This window comes from Oncorhynchus kisutch, linkage group LG4, assembly GCF_002021735.2.
Source record: "Oncorhynchus kisutch isolate 150728-3 linkage group LG4, Okis_V2, whole genome shotgun sequence".
Lineage (NCBI taxonomy): Eukaryota > Metazoa > Chordata > Actinopteri > Salmoniformes > Salmonidae > Oncorhynchus > Oncorhynchus kisutch.
In genome coordinates, this window is record NC_034177.2 from 67,273,387 (window position 1) to 67,300,587 (window position 27,201).

A 27,201-nucleotide genomic window follows, 5' to 3' on the forward strand; every position below is an offset into this window, starting at 1 on the left:
AAATTGGTCACACCCATTTAAAGATCTTCAGCTGTGTTGGACTTTCCTCATCAAATGTTCCTAACACTGAAGAGAATACATAGACAAATAAAATTAGCTTGAATTGGATTTCCAAACTTTTGATTTATTGCAGAATACATTGTAGCTGTTGTTTCCAATATTAGTGATAAAACACATTTGACTGGTTACAGACACTGCACTGGCAAAATGTAAAAGTATTATATAGTCTGTTTTCTGCCTTTCTTCCTGTTATTTATGTGTGAAGGGTTGTCATATGTGTTTTTGATGTGTATCATGTACTGTATGTCATAAAACCAGCATGCCCTCGGGCCGTCGTGACACCAGAAACTAATAACAACAGGTCGTCAGATATTCTTTGAAATACACCTACATTTTATTGGATGACAGTTTGGCTGTGGATACAACACATTTTAGTTAAAATGGTAAGAGCAGGAGACTTGTAACTCAACAGTAGAAAAATCACATGTGCGTCAACCCAAAGATAAACTGAAAAATGTGTGATTTGTGAAACATTAAGTAAGAATGTCAAATTTGGCAGAATAGTGAAGTCACTTGTTCTACAACAAGCACAGAATCAAGTAGCAGTGAACTTGTATGTCCTGTAATATTGTAAAATCTAGATTAAGAGTTAAGCACTTTCTATTTTGGTATGCAGAAGCAAGCTACAATTATGCTCCTTAATTGCCTATCCACCCATTCAACTCCAGATTCATAAATTACCATAGAATTCAACATATTTACTCTCTTTAGCGTGCCAGCTGTCATCTTCTTCTGCATTATAAACTACATACAATGCAAACTTTAGCTAAACATACAATTCTGACATAGCTTTGAGTATACAGTAAAGCAGCTACATACAGCATCTTGTGCATTACAATATACTGGAGGCTGCACAAAATACATGGTATTTATCAAAGTAGAAATACATTAAAGAAACAAAATGATGTATTTTTATTTCCTTCAACTTAGTAGTCATACATTGAACTCCATATAATGGTGGGGATGGGGAAGGTGCAGCTAGATTAACATGACATATAGATTAATATGATATTAGTTATTAGGATGGAGAAAGCACTTCAGGGCTTTCCATAGATTGAACAGATCTGCTCTGATAACAGTGGGTGAGATGAGTGATTGGGACATGTACAAACGTTGCCTTCACAGTTAATGGTTCATTTGTACTTGCATCTGGATTTGAAAAGGCCACACTTTTCTCCACACATGGTGGTGTAACATTATCACCACACCTAAACCTCAAACCTAAAAAAGTGTTGTTAGAAATTATGTTTTCTCACCATTCGTAAAGAGTTACTCATGCAAAACGTGCATTGCAGGAGAGTGCCATAGGCAGCATCATAGATCAAAGCTTGTGCACTTTTTGACATCAACAAATCAACGGAGACCAACCTAAATTCAGAGTTTTCCATGAAGATCTCATTTAAATGAGTTTTAAACCCCTTAGTGTAGGGTTCTCATAGAGGAACACTGAAGAAAGACCATAAACCTTCAAATAAGGTTATCCTGCATTGTCTGCGCTATAACTTGCAAAGCTATTAATTGTATCTTTATTTTTCATTGAACAAGGTTATAGATTTTCACAATCTTTAAATATCAAGTTGTTTTTATTTAGCTGTTTCCTTCCATCGATACTTGATTTAGGGGATAATACTTTCAACAGCAGCTTCCAGTAGCTGCAGCCTTGAAGCAAATTTAAAATGGAAGCACAGCACAAAAATGTTTCATGGTTGTGTTAAATCGTGGTAAGGAACAACACCTTGTAATTGCAAGTTGTTATTGCTCTTGTATTACTACTGTTTGGGAGAGAAGGGCAGAGATTTGGAACTGTCACTTTATATTATTTGCAGAGTGGTTGAAGGATAGTTTTGAATTGGCAATTACTGTCGTTAGAAAGAGCCAACAAAGATTTACTATCGATCATTTGAATGTAGAATACAGGTTTTTCATAAACCAGAATGCAGGTTTTTCATAAACCAAACCATTTAAAAAAATGTAATCTAAACTAAATACAAATTGACAGTTGCACAGCAAACAAAATGATTTACCCACATGGAAATATCTGTACACGTATGCATGAGGCTGCAGATGTAGGATCTTAATTTGAGACAATTTGTCAAATAATCCAGCAGCAACAGGAAATGTGAATTATTATGTGGATTATAATTAATGGACATTTTTTAGTAGGGTATGATACATTTTAAGTTAGGGCAAATGAAATGTTAAAGTGGAAATTACAAACTTTAGAAGCCTTTTTGAACTTTTAATATACTACAAGTTTGCACTTTCTGCTGTGCAGGAAAATTCTCATCAACAAAAGAGGGATCAAATTAAGATCCTACATCGGTAGTGAAAGAAACGTAATTGCTCTTTCATCAGCGCATGACTCTGTAGACTGCTACTGTGAACCACTAACCATACTATGGGTTAGGGAAGTTCTGTGAAAGGGGAAATCTTTGTCCTGTTTGGTTTTGTCACTTGTTTCTTGTCCATGTGTACCTGTCTTACCAATAACAATAAAAACATTTAATAAATAAAAAAATGTAAAAGGGTTTTCCCAACCCAAAGAAACTCCATGTTCCATAACAATAACCACTCATGTTTTAAGGGCAAAGGTATTCAAGTTTCTTTTTTCAATCACAGAGCAACACACAGGCAACGTTCACTTTCACTCATTGTCGATGAATATGCCATTCAAATTCTGCCTTGACATGCCATGCATGGCTGGTGAGAATAATGAAATAAGGTGTCTGCGTGAAAGCACACACTCGCTGTTCTAAAGCTGCTAAAATAATAACGCAAAACATCTGTACAATATTTAAATACTGTATTTACAGAAATAAACATATTTTCAATGTAATCTTTCCTTTTTAAGGGCCTGCAATTGTACAGAAATCTCCGGAATATGAAATATTCAAAAAGGAAATTAAGTGGCTTTTTGTCCTCCGTTGAATCATAAGCATAACAAATGAAGGCAACAACAAAGCACATGGCAATGGTTATATTCAAATCAGTTTGCAGGTTCAGCTAGCAGCATTGTCAACTCTGCCAATTTTCACATTCAAGGATATATATTTGGCTGTGGATCAGCGCAACATATTAAACAGTGAGGTGGATTTTTACGTTGTTTGTGAGAAATTCATGTCTTTAGCCTGGTGTCTAAACAGGTGGCTGTTAGTCTCTCTATATTTCCAACACAGATTTGTTCGCAGTACACAATAAACCATTAAACATATATTGTTGACAGGATAGGAGACTGTCTGACTAAATTTGACCAAACATTTTTAAAGCTAATGCACCAAGTTTGTTTTCGTATGGTAATATAACTCCTTTTTATGACATCTTGGGCCGAACCACAGGAGACGGTAGAGATAAATACAGATTCGAAAGCTACCCTGTTAAGCACGTGTCAAACTTATTCCACGGAGGGACGAGTGTCTGCGGGATTTCGCTCCACCCTTGTACTTGATTGATTAATTAAGGTCACTAGTTAGTAAGGAACTCCCTTCACCTGGGTATCTAGGTCTTAATTGAAAGGAAAAACCAAAAACCTGCACACACTCGGCCCTCCGTGGAATGAGTTTGACACCCCTGCTGTAACGTTTTACTGTTGAAAACGGATCAAATGGAGTGTTTTTGTTGGAGAACGACTGCCTTCCCTTGTCATCTCAGGTGGTCTCCAACCATGACTCACAACTCTGGTCTGATGAGTTGGTTAAGTATCTGAATGCTAATGTATATAACTGCATGTTCATGGAAGCCCCAGGGGTTTGGTATTAAATGTCTTAATAATCATAGGAGTTATGAAAAGACGGTCCCATGAGCCAGGGTTGAAGAGGACACTGAGGTTTGTGCAGCATTGTGTCATAGCATGATGCTGTCGCTGTAAGAGGAGTACTACAGTATCCACTACAGTATCCATCTACCATGACCTAAAACAGCTACAGCACACAACTACAGATAACACACAATGAACCTGAAACAAGGCTGCATGTATCAGTAGCAATATCTGCAAGTCTGTGTAAATCTCTAGAGCAGATCACATCAATATAGCCTGCATTTAAGACTAGACACAGTACATACACAGATGGTAGAAAACCTGAGAGCTTGTTTGTTTCTGACCAAGGAGTTAGTTAAAGCAGAAACAAACTAGCACTTATCATGCTACAGGGAATTTGAACAGGCCTAAAGATCAATATACTGCTACAGTATTCTAGCCACTGTCCTCTGGTTCATTGTGTGCTGTGCTGCTGGAGATTTCACTTCCTATGACCTTTTGACCCTCTGGTTCTGTCACCCTATTTACTGAGCGAGGAAATCGATGCTAGCCTTGACAGTACGCGAGGTGGCCACGTCCACCGCCATGGCCCGGATCTCCGTGTCCCCGAACTGCATGTGCGTCTGGATCTCACGGCGTGCGGCGCTGGTTTCCGTACCAGTCACATCCAGCCGCAGCGTGCCGCACTTCCTCACGCCCGGCTCGCTAATGAAGCCCACGCCCTCCTTCTCCGAGCAGTAGATGTGGATGATGATGACCTGCTGGCTGGGCTTGGCGGGCGTGTAGCTGCGCTTCACCGTCTCGCCCAGGGCCACGGACTGGTCGCACACAATGAAGGTGTCGAAGACATCGGTGCACCAGCGCGTGCCGTCCTTCACCAGCATCTTGTCAGGTGGGTGCTTGCCCTCTACATAGCGGTTGAGGACGCCCACGCCGTAGGTGAGGGGCGAGCGGCGCACCTTGATGACGCTGGGGTCCAGGCCAAAGAGGACGGCCCCCTTGAGGATGGTGAGGCCCACGTCGTGGGGGATGATGATGCGACTGCGGCCATGCAGCATGTTCTGCACCGCCTGCTGCAGCAGCGGCGACTCAGCGAAGCCGCCCACCAGGAACAGGAACTTGATGTCACACACCTCCGGCTTATCAAAGAGGTCAGCTGAAAGGAAGAGAGTTATTATTCAACAGGAGTTCTACTCTACAGTATGTGAAGTAAAATGTCAATTTTTTTAGATTTGCGAGTTACAAGGAAACATTGGGAACCTCAGCCATTTTGATTGTAAGTTCAGAAACCTCAGCTCATAAAAATGGATGACTGATACCATTTCCACACTGAGTCTTTCACTCACGCTGATTTGCCTTTCAGGTTTCAACCCTTGCAGGCAAACACATTGACAGCTTCCTACTGTATAATCATCACAGGCTACATCTCTCAGACACTACAGTACAGTCGTGGCCAAAAGTTTTGAGAATGACACAAATATTAATTTAGTTTGCTGCTTCAGGGTCTTTAGATATTTTTGTCAGATGTTACTATGGAATACTGAAGTATAATTACAAGCATTTCATAAGTGTCAAAGGCTTTTATTGACAATTACATGAGGTTGATGCAAAGAGTCACTATTTGCAGTGTTGACCCTTCTTTTTCAAGACCTCTGCAATCCGCCCTGGCATGCTGTCAATTAACTTCTGGGCCACATCCTGACTGATGGCATTCCATTCTTGCATAATCAATGCTTGGAGTTTGTCAGAATTTGTGGGGTTTTGTTTGCCCACCCGCCTCTTGAGGATTGACCACAAGTTCTCAATGGGATTAATGTCTGGCGAGTTTCCTGGCCATGGACCCAAAATATTGTGATGTTTTGTTCCCCGAGCCACTTAGTTGTCACTTTTGCCTTATGGCAAGGTGCTCCATCATACTGGAAAAGGCACTATTCGTCACCAAATTGTTCCTGGATGGTTGGAAGAAGTTGCTCTCAGAGGATGTGTTGGTACCATTCTTTATTCATGGCTTTGTTCTTAGGCAAAATTGTGAGTGAGCCCCACTCCCTTGGCTGAGAAGCAACCCCACACATGAATGGTCTCAGGATGCTTTACTGTTGGCATGACACAGGACTGATGGTAGCGCTCACCTTGTCTTCTCCGGACAAGCTTTTTTCCGGATGCCCCAAACAATCAGAAAGGGGATTCATCAGAGAAAATTACTTTACTCCAGTCCTCAGCAGTCCAATCCCTGTACCTTTTGCAGAATATCAGTCTGTCCCCAATGTTTTTCCTGGAAAGAAGTGGCTTCTTTGCTGCCCTTCTTGACACCAGGCCATCCTCCAAAAGTCTTCGCCTCAACGTGCGTGCAGATGCACTCACACCTGCCTGCTGCCATTCCTAGGCAAGCTCTGTACTGGTGGTGCCCCGATCCCGCAGCTGAATCAACTTTAGGAGACGGTTCTGGCGCTTTCTGGACTTTCTTGGGCGCCCTGAAGCCTTCGTCACAACAATTGAACCGCTCTCCTTGAAGTTCTTGATGATCCGATAAATTGTTGATTTAGGTGCAATCTTATTGGCAGCAATATCCTTGCCTGTGAAGCCCTTTTTGTGCAAAGCAATGATAACGGAACGTGTTTCCTTGCAGGTAACCATGGTTGGCAGAGGAAAAACAATGATTCCAAGCACCACCCTCCTTTTGAAGCTTCCAGTCTGTTATTCGAACTCAATCAGCATGACAGAGTGATCTCCAGCCTTGTCCTCGTCAACACTCACATCTGTGTTAACGAGAGAATCACTGACATGATGTCAGCTGGTCCTTTTGTAGCAGGGCTGAAATGCAGTGGAAATGTTTTTGGGGGGGATTCAGTTCATTTGCATGGCAAAGAGGGACTCTGCAATTAATTGCAATTCATCTGATCACTCTTCATAACATTCTGGAGTATATACAAATTGCCATCATACAAACGGAGGCAGCAGACTTTGTGAAAATTCATATTTGTGTCATTCTCAAAACCTTTGGCCACGACTGTATATGTAGTCCCTCAGTGTTTAACAAAAATGGGGTTTGTATTAGTAAGAGCTGCTACTCACTGAGGTGCTGAATGATGTGGTCTATTGTGGGCTTGAAGAGGGCATTCATGGCATCAGGGTTCATTCTCAGCATGCCCTGGGAGGACCACTTCACAAAATCCACACTGCAGAGACAAGAGGGGAGAGATAAGCATGCCATTATTGACCCTGCTCTGATTACCAGTAGATTGGTAGGCTACTGTAAAAGCACTGATACAATGCACCATGAACCAGTCTTCCTTCTCTGTCAGTACAGTATGTGACCTATGATGTCTTTAGGAAACAAAACCTGTTTTTACAGTCCCCTGAATGGATATAAGGAAATCACTGTGTCTTCCACTACGTTTTACCCCTTGTGCTTGGTATATTATCTATATGGAGATTTAACACAGTGAGCTCTCTATGGAATATATTGGTGACCCGTTTCAGGAAGCTGGGCATATGTCACATGTCCCTACTTCACAGGAGAGACATTTGAACATATGTGTCCTTGCTTACTGAGGCTTTTATGAAAGATATGTTAGCCAAGGAGAACTGCAAAAGTGTTGCTACTGCTCTCAACAACATTGCTGCCCTGAATTTCAGTGGGGAAAAGTTGTGTTGGACTACTTTCTGTACACCGTCAGTGTGAACCGGAATGACTTGACACAACAGGCCCAAACAACCATTCATCCATGTATATGGGAAAGAGTCAGATATTATCCGTTTCTAATTTAGTCAGAAAGTCGCTTTAATTGGAAGTTAAAGCACACTGTTAGCTAGCTAGCCAACGTTAGTTTGCTGGCTCGCTGTGTTGTAATATTAGTTGTAGCTCAGAAAACCCTTTGCATTGCTAGTTATAGCCTACTGTTTAGCACATAGCCCCATCTATCTCCAGATTCCCATATGAGGCCAAGGCTTAAGAGGGTGTGAACGATGCTGAAGGGGTGTAGACAAAGACGAGCTCCCAAGTAGGAAAACATTCAGGGGCCATTTTCTCAGTGTATGATATACCATGTTGTGGCTCTGAGTATCTTATTTTATCCAGTGTGAAAAAACACAATTTCAAATGTTGCTAAATAAGACCCAAAATGAGCTGGTGGGTCTGTATGTCTGTAGGAGAACACTGGATAAGTGGTGTCTGCCTCAATACATTAGCTCACGTGAGTTTCTTTCATGAGACGAGTGTTTTTTAAAATTTTATATACAGTGCCTTGCGAAAGTATTCGGCCCCCTTGAACTTTGTGACCTTTTGCCACATTTCAGGCTTCAAACATAAAGATATAAAACTGTATTTTTTGTGAAGAATCAACAACAAGTGGGACACAATCATGAAGTGGAACGACATTTATTGGATATTTCAAACTTTTTTAACAAATCAAAAACTGAAAAATTGGGCGTGCAAAATTATTCAGCCCCTTTACTTTCAGTGCAGCAAACTCTCTCCAGAAGTTCAGTGAGGATCTCTGAATGATCCAATGTTGACCTAAATGACTAATGATGATAAATACAATCCACCTGTGTGTAATCAAGTCTCCATATAAATGCACCTGCACTGTGATAGTCTCAGAGGTCCGTTAAAAGCGCAGAGAGCATCATGAAGAACAAGGAACACACCAGGCAGGTCCGAGATACTGTTGTGAAGAAGTTTAAAGCTGGATTTGGATGCAAAAAGATTTCCCAAGCTTTAAACATCCCAAGGAGCACTGTGCAAGCGATAATATTGAAATGGAAGGAGTATCAGACCACTGCAAATCTACCAAGACCTGGCCGTCCCTCTAAACTTTCAGCTCATACAAGGAGAAGACTGATCAGAGATGCAGCCAAGAGGCCCATGATCACTCTGGATGAACTGCAGAGATCTACAGCTGAGGTGGGAGACTCTGTCCATAGGACAACAATCAGTTGTATATTGCACAAATCTGGCCTTTATGGAAGAGTGGCAAGAAGAAAGCCATTTCTTAAAGATATCCATAAAAAGTGTCGTTTAAAGTTTGCCACAAGCCACCTGGGAGACACACCAAACATGTGGAAGAAGGTGCTCTGGTCAGATGAAACCAAAATTGAACTTTTTGGCAACAATGCAAAACGTTATGTTTGGCGTAAAAGCAACACAGCTCATCACCCTGAACACACCATCCCCATTGTCAAACATGGTGGTGGCAGCATCATGGTTTGGGCCTGCTTTTCTTCAGCAGGGACAGGGAAGATGGTTAAAATTGATGGGAAGATGGATGGAGCCAAATACAGGACCATTCTGGAAGAAAACCTGATGGAGTCTGCAAAAGACCTGAGACTGGGACGGAGATTTGTCTTCCAACAAGACAATGATCCAAAACATAAAGCAAAATCTACAATGGAATGGTTCAAAAATAAACATATCCAGGTGTTAGAATGGCCAAGTCAAAGTCCAGACCTGAATCCAATCGAGAATCTGTGGAAAGAACTGAAAACTGCTGTTCACAAATGCTCTCCATCCAACCTCACTGAGCTCGAGCTGTTTTGCAAGGAGGAATGGGAAAAAATGTCAGTCTCTCGATGTGCAAAACTGATAGAGACATACCCCAAGCAACTTACAGCTGTAATCGCAGCAAAAGGTGGCGCTACAAAGTATTAACTTAAGGGGGCTGAATAATTTTGCACGCCCAATTTTTCAGTTTTTTATTTGTTAAAAAAGTTTGAAATATCCAATAAATGTCGTTCCACTTCATGATTGTGTCCCACTTGTTGTTGATTCTTCACAAAAAAATACAGTTTTATATCTTTATGTTTGAGGCCTGAAATGTGGCAAAAGGTCGCAAAGTTCAAGGGGGCCGAATACCTTCGCAAGGCACTGTATGTATGTACTGTATACTCCTTCCCCTCACTCTGCTCTTGTGGTAACATTTTATTTAAACTTTATTTAACTAGGCAAGTCAGATAAGAACAAATTCTTATTTACGACGGCCTACCCCAGCCAAACCCTAGCCTGGATGACGCTGGGCCAATTGTGCACCGCCCTATGGGACTCCCAATCATGGCTGGTTGTGATACAGCCTGGAATAGAACCAGGGTCTGTAGTGACACCTCTCGCACTGAGATGCAGTGCCTTAGATGGCTGCGCCACTCGGGAACCCATATAACATATCTTATAGGAGTGTATAGAACCCATCTGGTATCGTTTGAGTATTCTCCCAGGTGTTTGTGAGTGTGTGTGCTTGCCAGTGCACACATACACACACTCTTTCACACAAAGGCTTCTCCAGCAGATTGAGACAGACTAAATGATTTACAGTTATGACTGTGAGTCAGAGGGCCCACAGGCCCACTGGAGTCTCAGGTTTCGGGAATCTGAATGTCTTTAAGGGTCCCATGATTTTAATAAGAGATGAAAAACTGTACGCATGCAAGACACGACTGTTAACACCCAGACTACAGGGTGGTATCAAAGTGAGATACTAGTCTAGTGTATGTACAATACACTAGACTAGTGTAAGTAGCTGACTAAGTATTCTCACTCAGGTTCATTCAGTTCAAATTATTTCAGCCAAGACACAAGTCTGAAATGCTTTCTTCCTGCCTACACACGGTAGTATGGACAGTAGTAGTTTTACCCAAATTAATGTTTGGTGCAGTATTGTGCACTTGAATTCATAAAAAATGACTGAATAACATTCAAATAAAGCTTGCTTACATAAAGACCCTGTATCACTCTGATATCACTCTCTAGTCTGGCTGAGTATAGAGAACCCTGCTGTCTCTTAATGAGCTGACTGAGGTAGTGGAGGGGGAAAGGTGGTGAATTCTGAATTCCCTGGTATATAATGGAAAATATATTGTAATATGTCGCAAGTTGGTCATTACATGTTTCTGTAATAAAAATGAAATCTGTGCAGAGGAAGCTTGTGTGTATTCAAATGGATACATACACCAAGTAAACATGCACTGAGTGTACAAAGAATCACTTCCTAATAGTGAGTTTCTTCCTAAGAATGAGCTTAAAAATCATTATTTAACCTGTCTCCTCCCCTTTATCTACACTGAGTTTATTTTTGAGTTTATTTTTACAGGGACAGTGCACATTAATAAACGTTTCTGTAAAAGTACCGGTGTATCCAACCGGCTAATTTTCCACTGCAATACCTGGGCAGGTTATTAAAAACAATTACAATAACAATACAGACAAAACAGTGAGCACATGCAGAGCAACATAGAACAAGCAACACGTAGCACACAGACAGAGGAACCTAACACGAAAAGCAACAAAACAAAATATATAAAAGCAATTGACTAAAGGTGCTCTTCCTTAACGGAACTATTCAGTCACCTCTCATGGCAGACCTTGTGGATCTGCTGCCATGGGTTTGGGTTTTCTGTTTAACAAAAGTACTAAGTGGAGGGGGAGCCAGGCCATTTAGGATCTTGAATACGAGACATGCGTAGGTGTATTCCACAAGATTTTCCCAACTCAGGAGCTCATGCTTTCTGAGGATATAACAGTGATGATGACTATTGGGCTTCCTATCAAGCACTTTGAGAGCCTGTTTGCAGACAGACTGAATGGGTTTTAATGTTGTACAGCAAGCTTGTGCCCAACTGGTCAAGTAGTATGTTAAGTGGGGGAGAAGTACAGTTTTGCTACCTCTGTAATCAAAACATTTCATAGGAATTGGAAATTAGCTTGGTTGAATATGGTTATTTGAGTTACCTTTTTCACCTGCTTCCGGCTGTTGAAGTGGATTTAGCATATGACATCAGTCTATGTCATGGAAAGAGCAGGTGTTCCTATTTTTTGTACCCTCCGTGTATATTACATCTGACAGCTAGGACATATCATTCAGACACATGCTTGGGTAATAGGGTATTCACTCAATAGGGAGTTGATTGAGCTCTAGACTTTCGGTGTGCGCGGTATCCTGTACCAGTCCTCTAACCCTTCTCCCTAATCACACACACACTCACTTGCTCTTGCGCAGGGCGTGTTCCACACTGTGACCTCTGAACTTCTTGTAGTAGTCAATGAAGGAGAAGGGCAGGTTGATGTTCAGGGGGTTGGTCCTGTCCGGGGCCGCCGCCCGTTTCCTGGACTCAAATGCGATCATCAGATCCACCCAGGCAGCCGGCCGCTTAATCTTAAACTGGTCGATGAAGTCGGGCCCGAAGATCTTACACAGGAGCTTCTCAAACTCATAGTCAATACCAATGGAGCCATAAGGACCGCCTGAGAAGGCGAAAATGAGTGTCGGTCAATAACAGCTCAAATGACTCAAGAGTCCATAGAACTCATAGAGTTGGTTGCATGGACCCTGATTAAGCCTACCGCTACACTTCTGCTATGAAAGTATTTTTTAGTCTAGGGCTCCAAGCATCCACCCCACAATGCAATATAACAGCCAGAATAATGTGATTGTTGTTGTGTTGAGGACACTGCCTAGATCCATCTCAGTGTAACATGCATACAGCAAGAGCTGCTATATGAGCATTGAGCGGTCTCTGTACCTGAGGCCTTATAGAGCTCTTTGAGATGTCCCTCGGGGAGCTGTATCTGATGGACCGTGAGGTCAACCGTTCCACCACCACAGTCAACCACCACATAGCGGTCACCTGGCGACACGGAGCGAGAGAAATGTCATTGGAGGACAAGGGGCAGAAGACTATAGCGGTAGCCAATAGCGCCTCTGAAGCATGACTTCTAACATTTTCCTCTAAAATCAGCTTCTGTTTTTGGGACACACTCAGAGGATGTTGAACACGAGTAGTCATGATACTGTCAAGCCCTAAAATCCCAAGTGGGTAGTAGCGACCTAGATACAGTGTAGCTACTATACTGTATCAGGGGCATGGCGGAGGGAGATAGAGGACAAACCAATTGCTATACTGGATTACAGTCCTTTCATACAGTGAATAACTTATATTATCACCATGCCCACACTGTCACAGTGGTCAGTAATCACTATGTGGTCATTTAAACCAGTGATTCCCAACATTTTTTGCTTACTGTAGCACCAACTGAATTTTGCTCTGCCTGGAGTACCCCTTCATGTGCATTTTACCAGTAAACATATGGTCTCATAAGTCTTTTCAAGTACCCCCTGTGGATAGGCCAAGTACCCCCAGGTGTCCAAGTACCCCTGGTTGGGAACCACTGATGTAAAACAACCATATGATCCCTGACATGTCAACATCCAGCCAAACCTACAGGAAGCATTTGATTAGTAGAGAAAAGTAACCGATTAGACCGTAAAAGCATGAGGTTATAAGCAAAAAACTAGAAAGACATTAAGTAGAGAAGATCCTCCCACTCAATAGGCATGTCGTTGTCTTTTAGGGTAGTGAATAACCAGCACAATGCATGATCAGCAGTATAAGAAACAGCAAGAGCAAATAATGTAGAGAGAGGAAGGAGAGAGAAACCGAAGCGTAAAAGAGAGAAAGAGACTCTACCTTCTTCCAGCTCCGACCAAAGCTCCCCTATGACATTTTCCACCAAAAAGGTGCGGCTCTGCCGTTTGCTCCGGACAGGCTCCTTGGCTGGTTATTGACAGAGAGAGAATGACCGAGTGTGAGAAGGGTGAAAGCGCTTCGGTGAAGCTGTGTGGGTCATACAATGTAAGTCAAGCAACAGGATGATAGGGTTACATGATGTCTAGATGTGAAGTCAGCGATAGAACTCTAGACTATGGCTTCACCACAGGTACCCATCTCAGAGATTCTGGGTTGACAGTTTCTAGTGTTTCAATTCATGTACTCATATTGAAACTGTGCTTTATCAGTGTGTCACTGATGAAAATAGTATTCCTACACAGGGGAAAAAATGTGTTAGTTGCAAAGGGATGAAAGAACAAGGACATTTTACGCTCAATGTTCAAAACTGGAGAATGCTCTTATGATCAGTACTTATGGGCTAATGATGGGATTAATCACATACGGACCTTGTAATCACTGGCTGAAAACATAAAGAGACAGTAGTAGTAGCATGACCACAGCGATCAAGACGTCAGAAGGACATTTCCTTCAACAGTTGGGAAGCACAAAGAGGAAAGAGGAATTTTCTACTCCTATTAGCTCTCAGGAAGGCGTGAGAGTGGGGTCGATCTATGGCAGCATTACCTCTTCCATCAACATGTCAAAACACAGACAACAAAATGAAGAAATAAACTTCCAGGAACGCTGTGAGAATGTTGTGAGTTAGTGATGGTGGAAGCTGCTCGAGTAGAGGGGCAGCCATTATGGGAAAGTTCATGTAAGGAGGAAACAGCAGCAGCTGGACAGAGAGTACACTTCTCTTCCAAAACAAAAAGAGTTGTAACATCCTGTTGGAAACCCCAGCATTAGACTTGGGGATATTGACTTGCACCCTCTTCTTTTTTTCTGACCTCTCTCTGACCTCTGCATTACTACTGGAGGCAAGGCGCTAGGCCTACAAACAATCTGACTATTCATCACAGGGTTTATTTCAAACCAACTTAATATTCCATAATTATTATTAGTAAAAGATATATCCGTTGGATGGCGCTACATTGACCTCACTAGTTCTGAAATCCTGTATATGGCCTTGGGACACATTGAGCACCATTTTGGACAACAAACTAAGCATTTTACAGGAATGTAGAGATATACAGGAAACATACAAACTCTGCTAGTCGTACAGTATGTGTTCATAAGCTTACCAGACACAGCCTGAAACTGGCCATTACAGAGTCTATAAAGGAAAAACATAGGAACACATCTGCTCCAAAGAGACACCAATAGCCTTCAGCAGTCTTACAGCATGCGGTTAGTGTTGTAAACCATGACGGAGGCAGTGACCATTCCATCAATGCAATGATCTTCATCCAAGAACCGCAAGGCAACAAGTGCCCAGCTAAAGAGCGATTACTGTTTTCTTATTGTTGCACTGAGTATTCAGAATCAACAATAATTGTCTATACAGTACAGTAAATCATCTCTCATCTCAGTTCTTATTAAAGACAGTATACCATGTACACTGTTGTCTTACAGCGTTTCCTCTACTGAATGTGTGGGTGAATCCTATTGAATTTAAACTAAAGCTGCAGTACTACTATAACAAGTGAATCACATTCAGGGAATATGTTAGACAGATGGTAGAAATGATATGTTTGTCATAAAATACATGGCATTCAAGGACTGGAGCATATAGTTTTGAATTGACACCTTGGATAAATGTCAGGCTCTCACCAGGGTCACAGACAACTGGAAGAATTGATTCAATCAGGGGCGTCATGAACCCCAAAAATGTAGCTGTCTGTATCCTCCTGACTGGAGGTTATTTTTCTTTTTTAAAGGACAGGTGGTTATTTTTTTCTCTGCACCTCTGCTAAAATCTGGGTAAAGGACTGAAAGGATTGGGAGTCTTATGTAGTACGTTTCGTAATTGTTTGCTACTCGATGGATAGCCTGAAATGTAGTAGTTATGAGGTTGAGAGACTGGGAATGTATCCAGGCTAAAGACAACTTCATAAAATTGCTAGGTGGCTAGTAGTATTACAGAGAAAGAAAGAAAAAGAAGAAAATAATATTGTTCATTTTTAAACAGGACAAATCTGAGGGGGCACGTGCCCCTGTGACATCAATTGAACCAACATAGGTGTAATACACATTCTCCCTGCTGATGAGCTGTTGAACTAAAAGAAAGGGGAGATGAATAATTGCCATGCATGCAAGTGAATGCTACTGTGAGTGGCATTCAGTCATATCCCCAGTCAATAGTTTAGATCATCTGTGGAGAACAAAAACTCTTTCCCGAAACAAAAAAGAGTGATGAGTGAGAGAGAGGAAAGCCTTGAGGGAGTCATTTGCTATTGCTGATTCGCATGCTGTCAAATTAGGGGTCGCAGGGTGGGATTTACCCTGGGTCATCCCTGCCCCCACGTTCTCATTGGGGCTGAAACCATTCTGGGTGGTCTTGGTGCCAATGTCAATCATCTGGTGGAGGCGGAGCTTGCGGCAGTAGATGGAGGCTGCCTCAGGCTCAAGGGCGATGATCAGCTGCTCTGGGGTGTCACGGGGAACCAGACCAGCCTAGAGGAAAGCAGAGCACAGACAGGAAATACAGGACATCTGCTTTTTCCTTAACAGGATCCGAATAAAACTAGCATTGTGAATAACTGTCCTAGTAAGTTGCTGTGGTCAACCCTCATTGCTAAGTATTCAGGGTATGCTAAGGATTCAAGATACCTCCAAATAGGAAGTAAGATAATATGGCCATCAGTACTCAAATAATTAATTTTGTAAAAGCAAATATACTGTCTACATACACTTATACAATACTGTGTAAATACCATCTATAGCTGGAACCATTTAACACAACCATAATTAATATAAAACAATCTAGTTCACTACTAAATGATAAATAGCTTTTAGGAAAGTATGGGGATCTGGACAAGCCACAGATTTGAACAGGAAAATACTAAATCATATGATCCTAACATAAGAGGAATTTCCAAAAGCTATTACATTTCCTCAAGCAACCACTGATTTTGCAGCATTCGAACATCAGAGACAAATGAGACCTATCAATCAACAGAACAATGGAGACCTATCGATCAACAGAACAATGGAGACCTATCGATCAACAGAACAATGGAGACCTATCGATCAACAGAACAATGGAGACCTATCGAACAACAGAGAATGTGGACCTATCGATCAACAGAAAAATGGAGACCTATCAATCAACAGAACAATGGAGACCTATCAATCAACAGAACAATGGAGACCTATCAATCAACAGAACAATGGAGACCTATCGATCAACAGAACAATGGAGGCCTATCGAACAGCAGAACAATGGAGACCTAGCAGTCAACAGAACAATGGAGACCTATCGATCAACAGAACAATGGATACCTATCGATCAACAGAACAATAGAGACCTATCGAAACAACAGAGACCTATGGATTAACAGAACAATGGAGACCTATCGAACAACAGAGACCTATCGATCAACAGAACAATGGAGACCTATCGAACAACAGAGACCTATCGATCAACAGAACAATGGAGACCTATCGAACAACAGAGACCTATCGATCAACAGAACAATGGAAACCAATCAGTGAACACATGCTGTGCAGGCTGGTTTGTGTTTCTATCCACAATACACACAGAAAAAGACAGACTACGTATAAAATCTGAGCATTGCATCACATCCCTCCGCTCTGTGAGATCTGCATGTTGTGGTGAAGGAGCGGAGGAGAGGGAGGAGGAAAGTTGAAGAGGGAGGAGCGGGTAAGGGAGAGGTGTGCCTGCTTCCCCCAGTGCCAATAATAAATTATAAAGCCAGAGGATGCTGAGTCACTGCAGATACGCAGCCTCCCCCACCACCACTGCCATCCCCCCGAACATCCTCCCCCTCTTACTGTACCTCAATCCCCACTGCAGATATCAAGTGGTCAAGCCATCTAAAAAGCCTCTCTCCTTTCCATCTCACATCTCTCCTTCGCCATCTCCCCTCTCCCTCCTCCCTCTCTCTCCCCCTCCCTTCTCCCTCGCTCTCCCCCTCCCTTCTCCCTCTCTCTCCCTTCTCCCTCCCCAGCCCATCTTCTTTGTTCACTGCAGAGGGGAGGGTGGTGTCTCTATCCGGTACTGCAGCCTCAGACAGACTGACACACCCATTCCACTGGGCTCAGACGTCATTTCAATGTCTAGTTCTGATTTACATTTGCACATTTGAGTCCACTAACGTAAATTCAATGTGAAATCAACAAAACATGTCACCATGTCATTGGATTTAGGTTAGAAGTTGGGTAAAAAAAAATACCAAAGTCATTTAGCAGATGCTCTTATCCAGTGAGTGCATACATTTCCCTTACGTTGATGACTTTTTGCAAATCCAATCAGTTTTCCAAGTTGTTTTAACGTCATCAAGTATCATTTTTGTTGTTGAACTGACGTGGAAACGTTGATTCAACCAGTTTTTGACCGGTGGGATTTGACATTCTCCCATGTACTATACCCCCCCGTCCCCCGTCCCCCCACACACACCCATTCCCCCAGGCCACAGAGTACCACACCTATACCACCATACAGCTCTGCAGCTCCCTCCCACCACTCTTCTCCTCTGGGGGGGGGGGGGTGTGGACAAACAACCCTGCTTGTGTCACTATGCTGTGATGCTGTGAGCTGGCATGTCTGTATCGAGGAATAGTATACACTGGAGTTTCACTATACTGTCTAATGATCTGTAGTACCAAGCGATTTGTCATAATATTTATTCTCACAGTCTATTGAGAATTCTCACAATAGCCACTTCATTCTCTTCCTCTATTCTCATCCTCAGTATGCACCCACTACCTGCTATCCCTTGTCCCACTGTCCTATCCTCATATTATCTCTCTCTCTTGGGACGACTCATAGTGATGAAGTAATCCCTTTCCCTGTTGGCTCCCTCCAGCTCTCCTCCCTCTCCTCTACCGCAGTCGTGGACCAGTCTGTCTGCCCCCATGCAGGAGAGAGGGAGGAGGGTGGTCTGCCCCATGCAGGAGAGGGGGAGGAGGGTGGTCTGTCCCCATGCAGGAGAGAGGGAGGAGTGTGGTCTGCCCCCATGCAGGAGAGAGGGAGGAGTGTGGTCTGCCCCCATGCAGGAGAGAGGGAGGAGGGTGGTCTGCCCCCATGCAGGAGAGAGGGAGGAGGGTGGTCTGCCACTGCAGGCCCAGAGCATTCCCCCACCTCTCTCCTATCTGCAATACATCACAGCAGCGACAAAGCTAATCATGCCCCGTCATCACTTTCTCTCCCAAGTACCTGCAGTACCTTTGTCAAACGACAGATGGCTTTCCTGTTAAGAGCTAGTGGTGAGACTATGCGGGAGCATCATTTACCCTGAAGGGTATAGATGGTTTGATCTGCAACAACATTGTCGTTTGAAATGTTGAGAGCAGCATACGGCAGACAGACAGTTTTTCAAATTAAATATTTGACTGTGTGTCTGTGTGTGTATATGCATGAGCGTACGTGCCTCTCTGTGTGATTGCATGCGAGTGAACATGGGCGTGTGTTGATTGACAGGGGCCCACCCACCTTGTAGGCTGCCTCCCTCATGAACTGCTTGGCTGGCATTTTCCAGATGGCTGGCACTGTGATGACCCATCTGATATTTGTGTTGTCAAACTCTGCACCCGCCTGGTCACTTAACTCCTGCACGGGATCAAATTAAACATGATATCTGTTTTGCCTGACACATCATAACATCAGCACTATCACTGAGTATTAAGAGCTATTTCTAATTCATAACAGATACATGTATTCAATATACACTGAGTGTACAAAACATGAGCTAAGCTATGATCCCTTATTGATGTCGCTTCAATCTTAAATCAGCTTCAATCAGTGTAGATGAAGGGGAGGAGACAGGTTAAAGAAGGATTTCTAAGCCTTGAGACAATTGAGACATGGTGTATGTGTGCCATTCAGAGGGTGAATGAGCAAGACAAAATATAGAATTTCCTTTGAACGGGGTATGGTAGTAGGTGCCAGGTGCCCCGGTTTGAGTGTGTCAAGAACTGCAACACTGCTGGGTTTCTCACGCTCAACAGTTTCCCTTGTGCATCAAGACTGGTCCACCACCCAAAGTACATACAGCCAACTTGACACAACTGTGAGAAGCATTGGAATCAACATGGGCCAGCATCCCTGTGGAACACTTTCGACACATTGTAGAGTCCATGTCCTGATGAATTGAGGTTGTTCTGAGGGCAAAAGGGGGTGCAACTCAATATTAGGAAGGTGTTCCTAATGTTTTGTACACTCAGTGTATTGTTTTGCATAAAATATATACCGTGCAGTAGAACCTGATAATACTTTACCTTAAGTGCTTGTTCCTTGAAGAACGCCAGAGCATATGCAAAAATATCAATAGCTTTTACTCGCTTCCCATTGGCTGCATGGAGTTCTGTGTCTATGGAGAGATTCTGATTGGGGGAAAGAAACGATGACAGAGAAAACACAAGTTCCATGTTATCGTAATATTTTAATTGAAACACCAAACAGACATCTACTGATAAAGACTAAGACAGATTGAGCCAACATACTTGAATAGCCTTATCCAAATCATGTCCATTCATAATTCTATGGTGAAATATGTGCAATAACACTAGCCTGAGCCAACAGTTACTGGCTGTGTTACCTCCTACTTTGCACAGAACTTCAAGAGCTTGCTGCAAAGTCATCTCAGGGCAGCCAAGCTGCCAGCCCTGCACAAGGGCAGACAGTAATAAGGGAAGTGTGTGTGTGTGTGTGTGCGTGTGCGTGTGCGTGTGTGTGTGTGTGTGTGTGTGTGTGTGTGTGTGTGCATGTATGTCTTTACCGCAGTGGTGTGGAGTTTCATTTTGAACTTCTCCAGGTAGAGCCAGTGCTTGGACTCGGTTGGATCCAGGTCATGGTAAAAGTCACGTGCTGCGTAGCCAAAACTATGGAACTTCCTGTCCGGGGTCAGGAGGATGGTGGTAGGCGTCTTCTGATTGGATACTCCGGGGTCGCCGCCCTCCCAGCGTCTAGGAAAGACCACAAAACATTTAAACCAATGAACAACTGAGTTATGGCAGCTAATTTATCATTTTTTTTTACAAAGAGCATATTTCGGCATCTTGTGCTTTATTAGGGGGACATTCTCCAATTTGGTTGTGGGTGGGCCTCTATCTTTCATCTATTTACTTTTTTATCTTAGTTTCATCTATCTTTAATCTGTTGAAACCACCAGACAGTTCCCTGCAGTGCATTTTCTCTATTTGTGTCAAATGGCTCAATATGTCTGAATAAGGCAGAATGCATTTAAAAGCATTAATGTATCCTGTCGACATTACAACCTGAACAAAAATGTCTGCAGACAACAGACACATCTAAGGTCAATCACACAAACTAAAGTAGTGTGTCCTCATCAGTCCCTCGTTGTCAGTCATTAATGGCTTTCTGAACCTCAAATCAAATCAAATCCAATTTTATTTGTCACATGCTTCATAAACAACAGGTGTGGACGAACAGTGAAATCCTTACAGGCCCTTCCCAACAATGCAGAGAGAAAGAAAAGAGAGAAATAATACAAAAGCAATAACACATAATAATAAAAGTAATAATAAATACACAATGAGTAGTGATAACTTGACTATATACACGGGATACCAGTGCTGAGTCGAGGGGTACGAGGTAATTGAGGTAGATATGTACATATAACTGGAAATAAAGTGACGAGGCAACAGGATAGATAATAAACAGTAGCAGATAGTTAAAAAGTTAACCAAAAAGCTACCCGGACTAACTATTTATCAGTCTTATGGCTTGCAGGTAGAAGCTGTTCAGGGTCCTTTTGGTTCCAGACTTGGTGCCGTGTGGTATGACAGGAAGCTCAGCCCCAGTTATGTACTGGGCCGTACACACTACCCTCTGTAGTGCCTTATGCCAAGCAGTTGCCATACCAAGCGGTGATGCAGCCAGTCAAGATGCTCTCAATGGTGCAGCTGTATAATTTTTTGAGGATCTGAGAGCCCATGCCAAATCTTTACAGAATCCTGAATGGGAAGAGGTGTTATCGTGCCCTCTTCACGATTGTGTTGGTGTGTGTGGACCATGATAGATCCTTAGTGATGTGAACACCGAGGAACTTGAATCTCTCAACCCGCTCCACTACAGCCCTGTCAATGTGGATGGGGGCGTGCTCGGTCCTCTGTTTCTTGTAGTCCACGATCAGCTCCTTTGCCTTGCTGACATTGAGGGAGAGGTTGTTGTCCTGGCACCACACTGCCAGGTCTCTGACCTCTTCCCTATAGGCTGTCTCATCGTCATTGGTGATCAGGCTTACTACCGTTGAGTCTGAGTTGTGCGTGACCACGTAGTCGTGGGTGAACAGGGAGAACCGGAAGCGACTACGCGTGACAGATGTGTTGTTGTCTACTCTCACCACCTGGGTGCGGTCGGTCAAGAAGTCCAGGATCCAGTTGCAGAAGGAGGTGTTCAGTCCCAGGGTCCTTAGTTTAGTAATGAGCTTAGTTAAGAGTGATGAGTTGAACACTGAGCTGTACTCAATTAATAGCATTCTCACATAGGTGTTCCTCTTGTCCAGGTGGGAGAGGGCAGTGTGGAGTGCAATAGAGATTGCGTCATCTGTGGATCTGTTGGGGGGGTATGCAATTTGGAGTGGGTCCAGGGTGTCTGGGATGATGGTGTTGATGTGAGCCATGACTAGTCATTCAAAGCATTTCATGGCTACAAATGTGAGTGCTACGGGGTGATAGTCATTTAGACAGGTTACCTTGGCGTTCTTGGGCACAGGGACAATGATGGACTACTTGAAACGTAGGTATTACAGACTGGGTCAGGGAGAGGTTGAAAATGTCAGGGAAAAGACACTTGCCAGCTGGTCAGCGCATGCTCGGAGTACGCTTCCTGGTAATCTGTCTGGTCCTGCGGCCTTGTGAATGTTAATCTGTTTAAAGGTCTTACTCACATCAGCTACAGAGTGCGTGATCACAAAGTCGTCTGGAATAGCTGGTGCGCTCATGCATGATTCAGTGTTGTTTACCTTGAAGCAAGCATAGAAGTCATTTAGCTCATCTGGTAGGGTCATGTCACTGGGCAGCTTGCGTGTGGGTTTCCCTTTGTAATCCATGACAGTTTGAAAGCCCTGCCACATCCAACGAGTTTCCAATCCAACTTAGTAGGGTTCAGGCTTAGTCCTCTATTGATGCTTTGCCTGTTTGATGGATCGCCAGAGGTCATAGTGGGATTTCTTATAAATTTACCGATTAGTGTCCCGCTTCTTGAAAGAGGTAGCTCTAGCCTTTAGTTCAGTGTGGATGTTGCCTGTAATCCATGGCTTCTGGTTGGGATATGTACTTACGGTCACTGTGTGGACGACGTCAATGATGCACTTATTAATGAAGCTGGTGACTGATGTAGTAAACTTCTCAATGCCATCAGATGAATCCCGGAACATATTCCAGTCTATGCTAGTGAAACAGTCCTGTAACTTAGCATCCACTTCATCGGACCACTTCCGTATTGAGCGAGTCACCGGTACTTCCTGTTTGAGCTTTTGTTTTTATGCAGGAATCAGGAGGATAGAGTTATGGTCAGATTTGCCAAATGGAGGCCGAGGAAGAGCTTTGTATGCATTTCTGTGTGTAGAGTAAAGGAGATGTAGAGTTTCTTCGCTTCTAGATGCACATGCTGGTAGAAATGAGGTAAAACGGATTTCAGTTTTCCTGCATTAAAATCACGCCCAGTAGGAGCACAGCCTCTGGATGAGCATTTTCTTGTTTGCTCATTGCCCTATACAGCTCGTTCAGTGCGGTCTTAGTGCCAGCATCAGTTTGTGGTGGTAAATAGACAGATACAAAAAAATATAGATGAAACTCTCTTGGTATGGTCTACAGTTTATGAGGTATTCTAACTCAAGCGAGCAGAACATCGAGACTTCCTTAATATTAGAGATTGCGCACCAGCTATTGTTAACAAAAACCCTCTTAGGCCTCACTTCCCCCTATCTAAGATACCTACTGCAGCCCTCATCCTCAAAATACAACATCCGTTCTGCCAGTCACATTCTGTTAAAGGTCCCCAAAGCACACACGTACTGGGTCGCTCCAAGTCTCCGCAGGAGGCCTTTTGCCTTCTAGTAGGTCGTCATTGTAAATAAGAATTTGTTCTTAACTGATTTGCCTAGTTAAATAAAAGGTTCAATTAAACATTTAAAATGAATAAAAACAAAAGAGCCACAACATGACCGACACACTAATTGTGCTACACTAGCTCTGGATAAATTAAGGATTAGTTACTATAATTAGTTTGGTTCCCTTGAAGATGAGAATATGTTTGCTAAGTGCCCTGATGAGATTATTGGTCAGTCTCACTGGGGGATAAGCCTGCTGTGAGGGACTCATTTGGAAGATTTGGGGGAAACCACTGGATGCTTACTGCTAATCTAAATTAAGAATTATTTTCTTTTTAATTCACTTTTATTTATTCAGGGTAGCCAAATTGAGACCAGGGACTCATTCCCAATGGTGCCCTGAGTACACATTTGTTTCTCACAAACTTTAACATTAGAAATATGACTTTAGGCTCTTTTTTGCACAATCTGTGTTTATCATTCAACAGCCCTTTATCATCATTGTCATCATCATGCTGGATGGCATGTCCACAGCCCTATAGACGGAGTATGGTATGTCCACAGCCCTATAGACGGAGTATGGTATGTCCACAGCCCTATAGATGGAGTATGGTATGTCCACAGCCCTATAGACAGAGTATGGTATGTCCACAGCTCTATAGACGGAGTATGGTATGTCCACAGCCCTATAGACAGAGTATGGTATGTCCACAGCCCTATAGACGGAGTATGGTATGTCCACAGCCCTATAGACGGAGTATGGTATGTCCACAGCCCTATAGACGGAGTATGGTATGTCCACAGCTCTATAGATGGAGTATGGTATGTCCACAGCCCTATAGACGGAGTATGGCATGTCCACAGCCCTATAGACGGAGTATGGCATGTCCACAGCCCTATAGACGGAGTATGGTATGTCCACAGCCCTATAGACGGAGTATGGTATGTCCACAGCCCTATAGATGGAGTATGGTATGTCCACAGCCCTATAGACAGAGTATGGTATGTCCACAGCTCTATAGACGGAGTATGGTATGTCCACAGCCCTATAGACGGAGTATGGTATGTCCACAGCCCTATAGACGGAGTATGGTATGTCCACAGCCCTATAGACGGAGTATGGTATGTCCACAGCCCTATAGACGGAGTATGGTATGTCCACAGCTCTATAGATGGAGTATGGTATGTCCACAGCCCTATAGACGGAGTATGGCATGTCCACAGCCCTATAGACGGAGTATGGCATGTCCACAGCCCTATAGACGGAGTATGGTATGTCCACAGCCCTATAGACGGTATATGGTATGTCCACAGCCCTATAGACGGAGTATGGCATGTCCACAGCCCTATAGACGGAGTATGGCATGTCCACAGCCCTATAGACGGAGTATGGCATGTCCACAGCCCTATAGACAGAGTATGGTATGTCCACAGCCCTATAGACGGAGTATGGTATGTCCACTTAATAGATGGATAATAGAGGGATAATTCTTCTCCTAATCACATCACAGCATGATCACGCTATATAACAACTCACCAATCTTTTTTAATGATCTATGTTTGGTTAAAACATATACCCTAATTAACATGATCATTTGACACAATCAAAAAATCTAAACCTGTAGCCTATTTATTCAAAACTCATAGGTCGTTGTAACTGTCACATTGAGGCTAACTGACAATGTGACAGTAAGTCGTCGTAACAGAACTTAAAACATGGTTGTGATTCAAACTGTCGATGAATGCAAATAGCTCCCCAGTATGGCTAAACTGGTTAACATGTAAGAACATGACGGGTGAAAAATAGCTAGCCTACTGTATAACACGACCGTAGATGGAATGGAATATGCCTCACGGAAAATAAAGGAGTGAAGGTCTGTAAATGATGCATTTCTTTTCACTGTGCGTAGTCTGTAAGACAGGCATTTAGTGCAGTGGGAGGCCAGACAAGCTTATATTCAGACCTCTGACAATCACCAACCAAAAGCCTTAATGCACGGTAGCCTACATAGTACTAAAAGGGTGGCTTACTGCAAAATGTAGCAAGAACAGAAATGATATCTAAAAAATATACACACAATAACAAATATTGTCAGGGTGTTGGCAATTTCCAGAGGAACTGGCAGCCATGGCCCGAATAGCTGTTTTCATCTCAGGTTGGGCTTCTATCGGCAATGAGATTCCTGCTCCATTGTGAGGGCCAGCAACAGTGAGGACAGGGAAGGAATGCTAATGTCTATGTCATAGAGATGCAACTGGCTAATGCTCACTATCAATACAGCAATGCATTCCTCTTCTATTCAAAGAGGTGTTCTACACTGAAATCTCTATCATAAGAGAACTAAAACATTAAAGCAGCCCAAAACAGTTCCCTCGGGGTATGGGCAAACTTTACAGATCCATTCGGAGGGCTTATTATTGTTTCTGTAAGGATTTAGAGAGCAGATGGTTCAATCCAAAGTAAATCATCTTGGGGCTCCGGCTGTTTTCACTGCAAGGTCTGGCAGCACCAGTAAAAATATCTTACTAAACTGTTACCTGATGTCTGGAGTTAATGACCCATGACAGGAGAGGTTTCCCCAATAGACAATTCTCCCAGTCTGTGTCTCATCACCCTAAGGATGTGACATTAATAATACTCCATTTTATCTAGCACTCCTACAAAACAACTTCATTCTCAGAAAAATGTCCAAGACACAGAAAGATTTGTGTTATTAAGCACATAATTGCTACATTTCAGTGTAGGGGCTAGTATAACTGTTCTACCTAGTAGTCTAACTGACAAACATTATTTTTTTTTTTACTATTACAGAATTGACGAGTTTCACCTTTGACAGATTTTATGATGTTACAAAGTGTTACCCATTTTCTGTTGAAATTTTGCAAGAGGGAAAATGCAGATTATGGTCGAAAGTCATGCATAAAACTGTAACATGTCGTATATAGAGTTTCCAGACATGTTTTCTCTATGGACAACTCCTTAGAACTATTGTTGATTGCCAGTTAAGTATCAACAAGTTTAACTATAAATTGAACAATTATTCAAATCAACAAAAACCTGCAACCACACTGACCTTCTACGTATAAGATTGGCCACAGCTGCTGCTCTAAGATAGATCATCAAAGTTCAGATAGGGCCCCTTAAAACTAGTGCATGAAACCATATAAAAACCGGTCTGTTTTGTGAGGGACTGCAAGGTATGGAGGTTGGCCCTGGTGCCTGACACACACAGGGAAAAGAGTTGACCTGTGTGTTTTATGGGTCAGAGGATCCTACAGGTCTCAGGATGGCAGTCTAGCTGGTTCCTCAGCTAAAGGAACCAGCTCCTCCTACCAGTGCTAACAAGAGCATTACACTGCTGGGGCCATGACATGATGACTGCCAATGAGGCATTGTTGAGAGAGGGAGCAAACACTGTTTCTTCTGACCTTTAAGGACAGTCATTGGAATCTAGTTAGAAGCCTCCATGGCCCTTTATATCTCCATTTGAGACATGGAAATAACCAAACAATGCTCCTGCTCGACCTATCAACAGCCACAAAGGTTTCTTCATAATGAGTGCTAAAGAATCAAATGTTTCAATGAAGGTACCATACTTCACTATTCAATCCATACATACAGTGCCTTGCGAAAGTATTCGGCCCCCTTGAACTTTGCGACCTTTTGCCACATTTCAGGCTTCAAACATAAAGATATAAAACTGTATTTTTTTGTGAAGAATCAACAACAAGTGGGACACAATCATGAAGTGG

At 42.8% G+C, this 27,201-nt stretch overlaps 1 protein-coding gene across 1 annotated transcript in view; it reads right to left on the reverse strand.

Moving 5' to 3' along the window:
- Positions 1-372: 372 nt before the first annotated feature.
- LOC109889892 (heat shock 70 kDa protein 12A-like) overlaps positions 373-27,201 on the reverse strand; it is a 48,769-nt gene continuing 21,940 nt past the window's right edge. The window contains exons 4-12 of the mRNA XM_020481684.2: positions 20,152-20,338; positions 19,652-19,756; positions 18,867-18,983; positions 15,694-15,865; positions 13,268-13,354; positions 12,323-12,427; positions 11,786-12,044; positions 6,887-6,990; positions 373-4,970 (exon numbers count right to left, since the gene is read on the reverse strand). Of these exons, the coding sequence (XP_020337273.1) occupies positions 4,339-4,970; positions 6,887-6,990; positions 11,786-12,044; positions 12,323-12,427; positions 13,268-13,354; positions 15,694-15,865; positions 18,867-18,983; positions 19,652-19,756; positions 20,152-20,338 (1,768 nt within the window). The 3' untranslated portion in view covers positions 373-4,338. The remainder of the gene's footprint in view (positions 4,971-6,886; positions 6,991-11,785; positions 12,045-12,322; positions 12,428-13,267; positions 13,355-15,693; positions 15,866-18,866; positions 18,984-19,651; positions 19,757-20,151; positions 20,339-27,201) is intronic.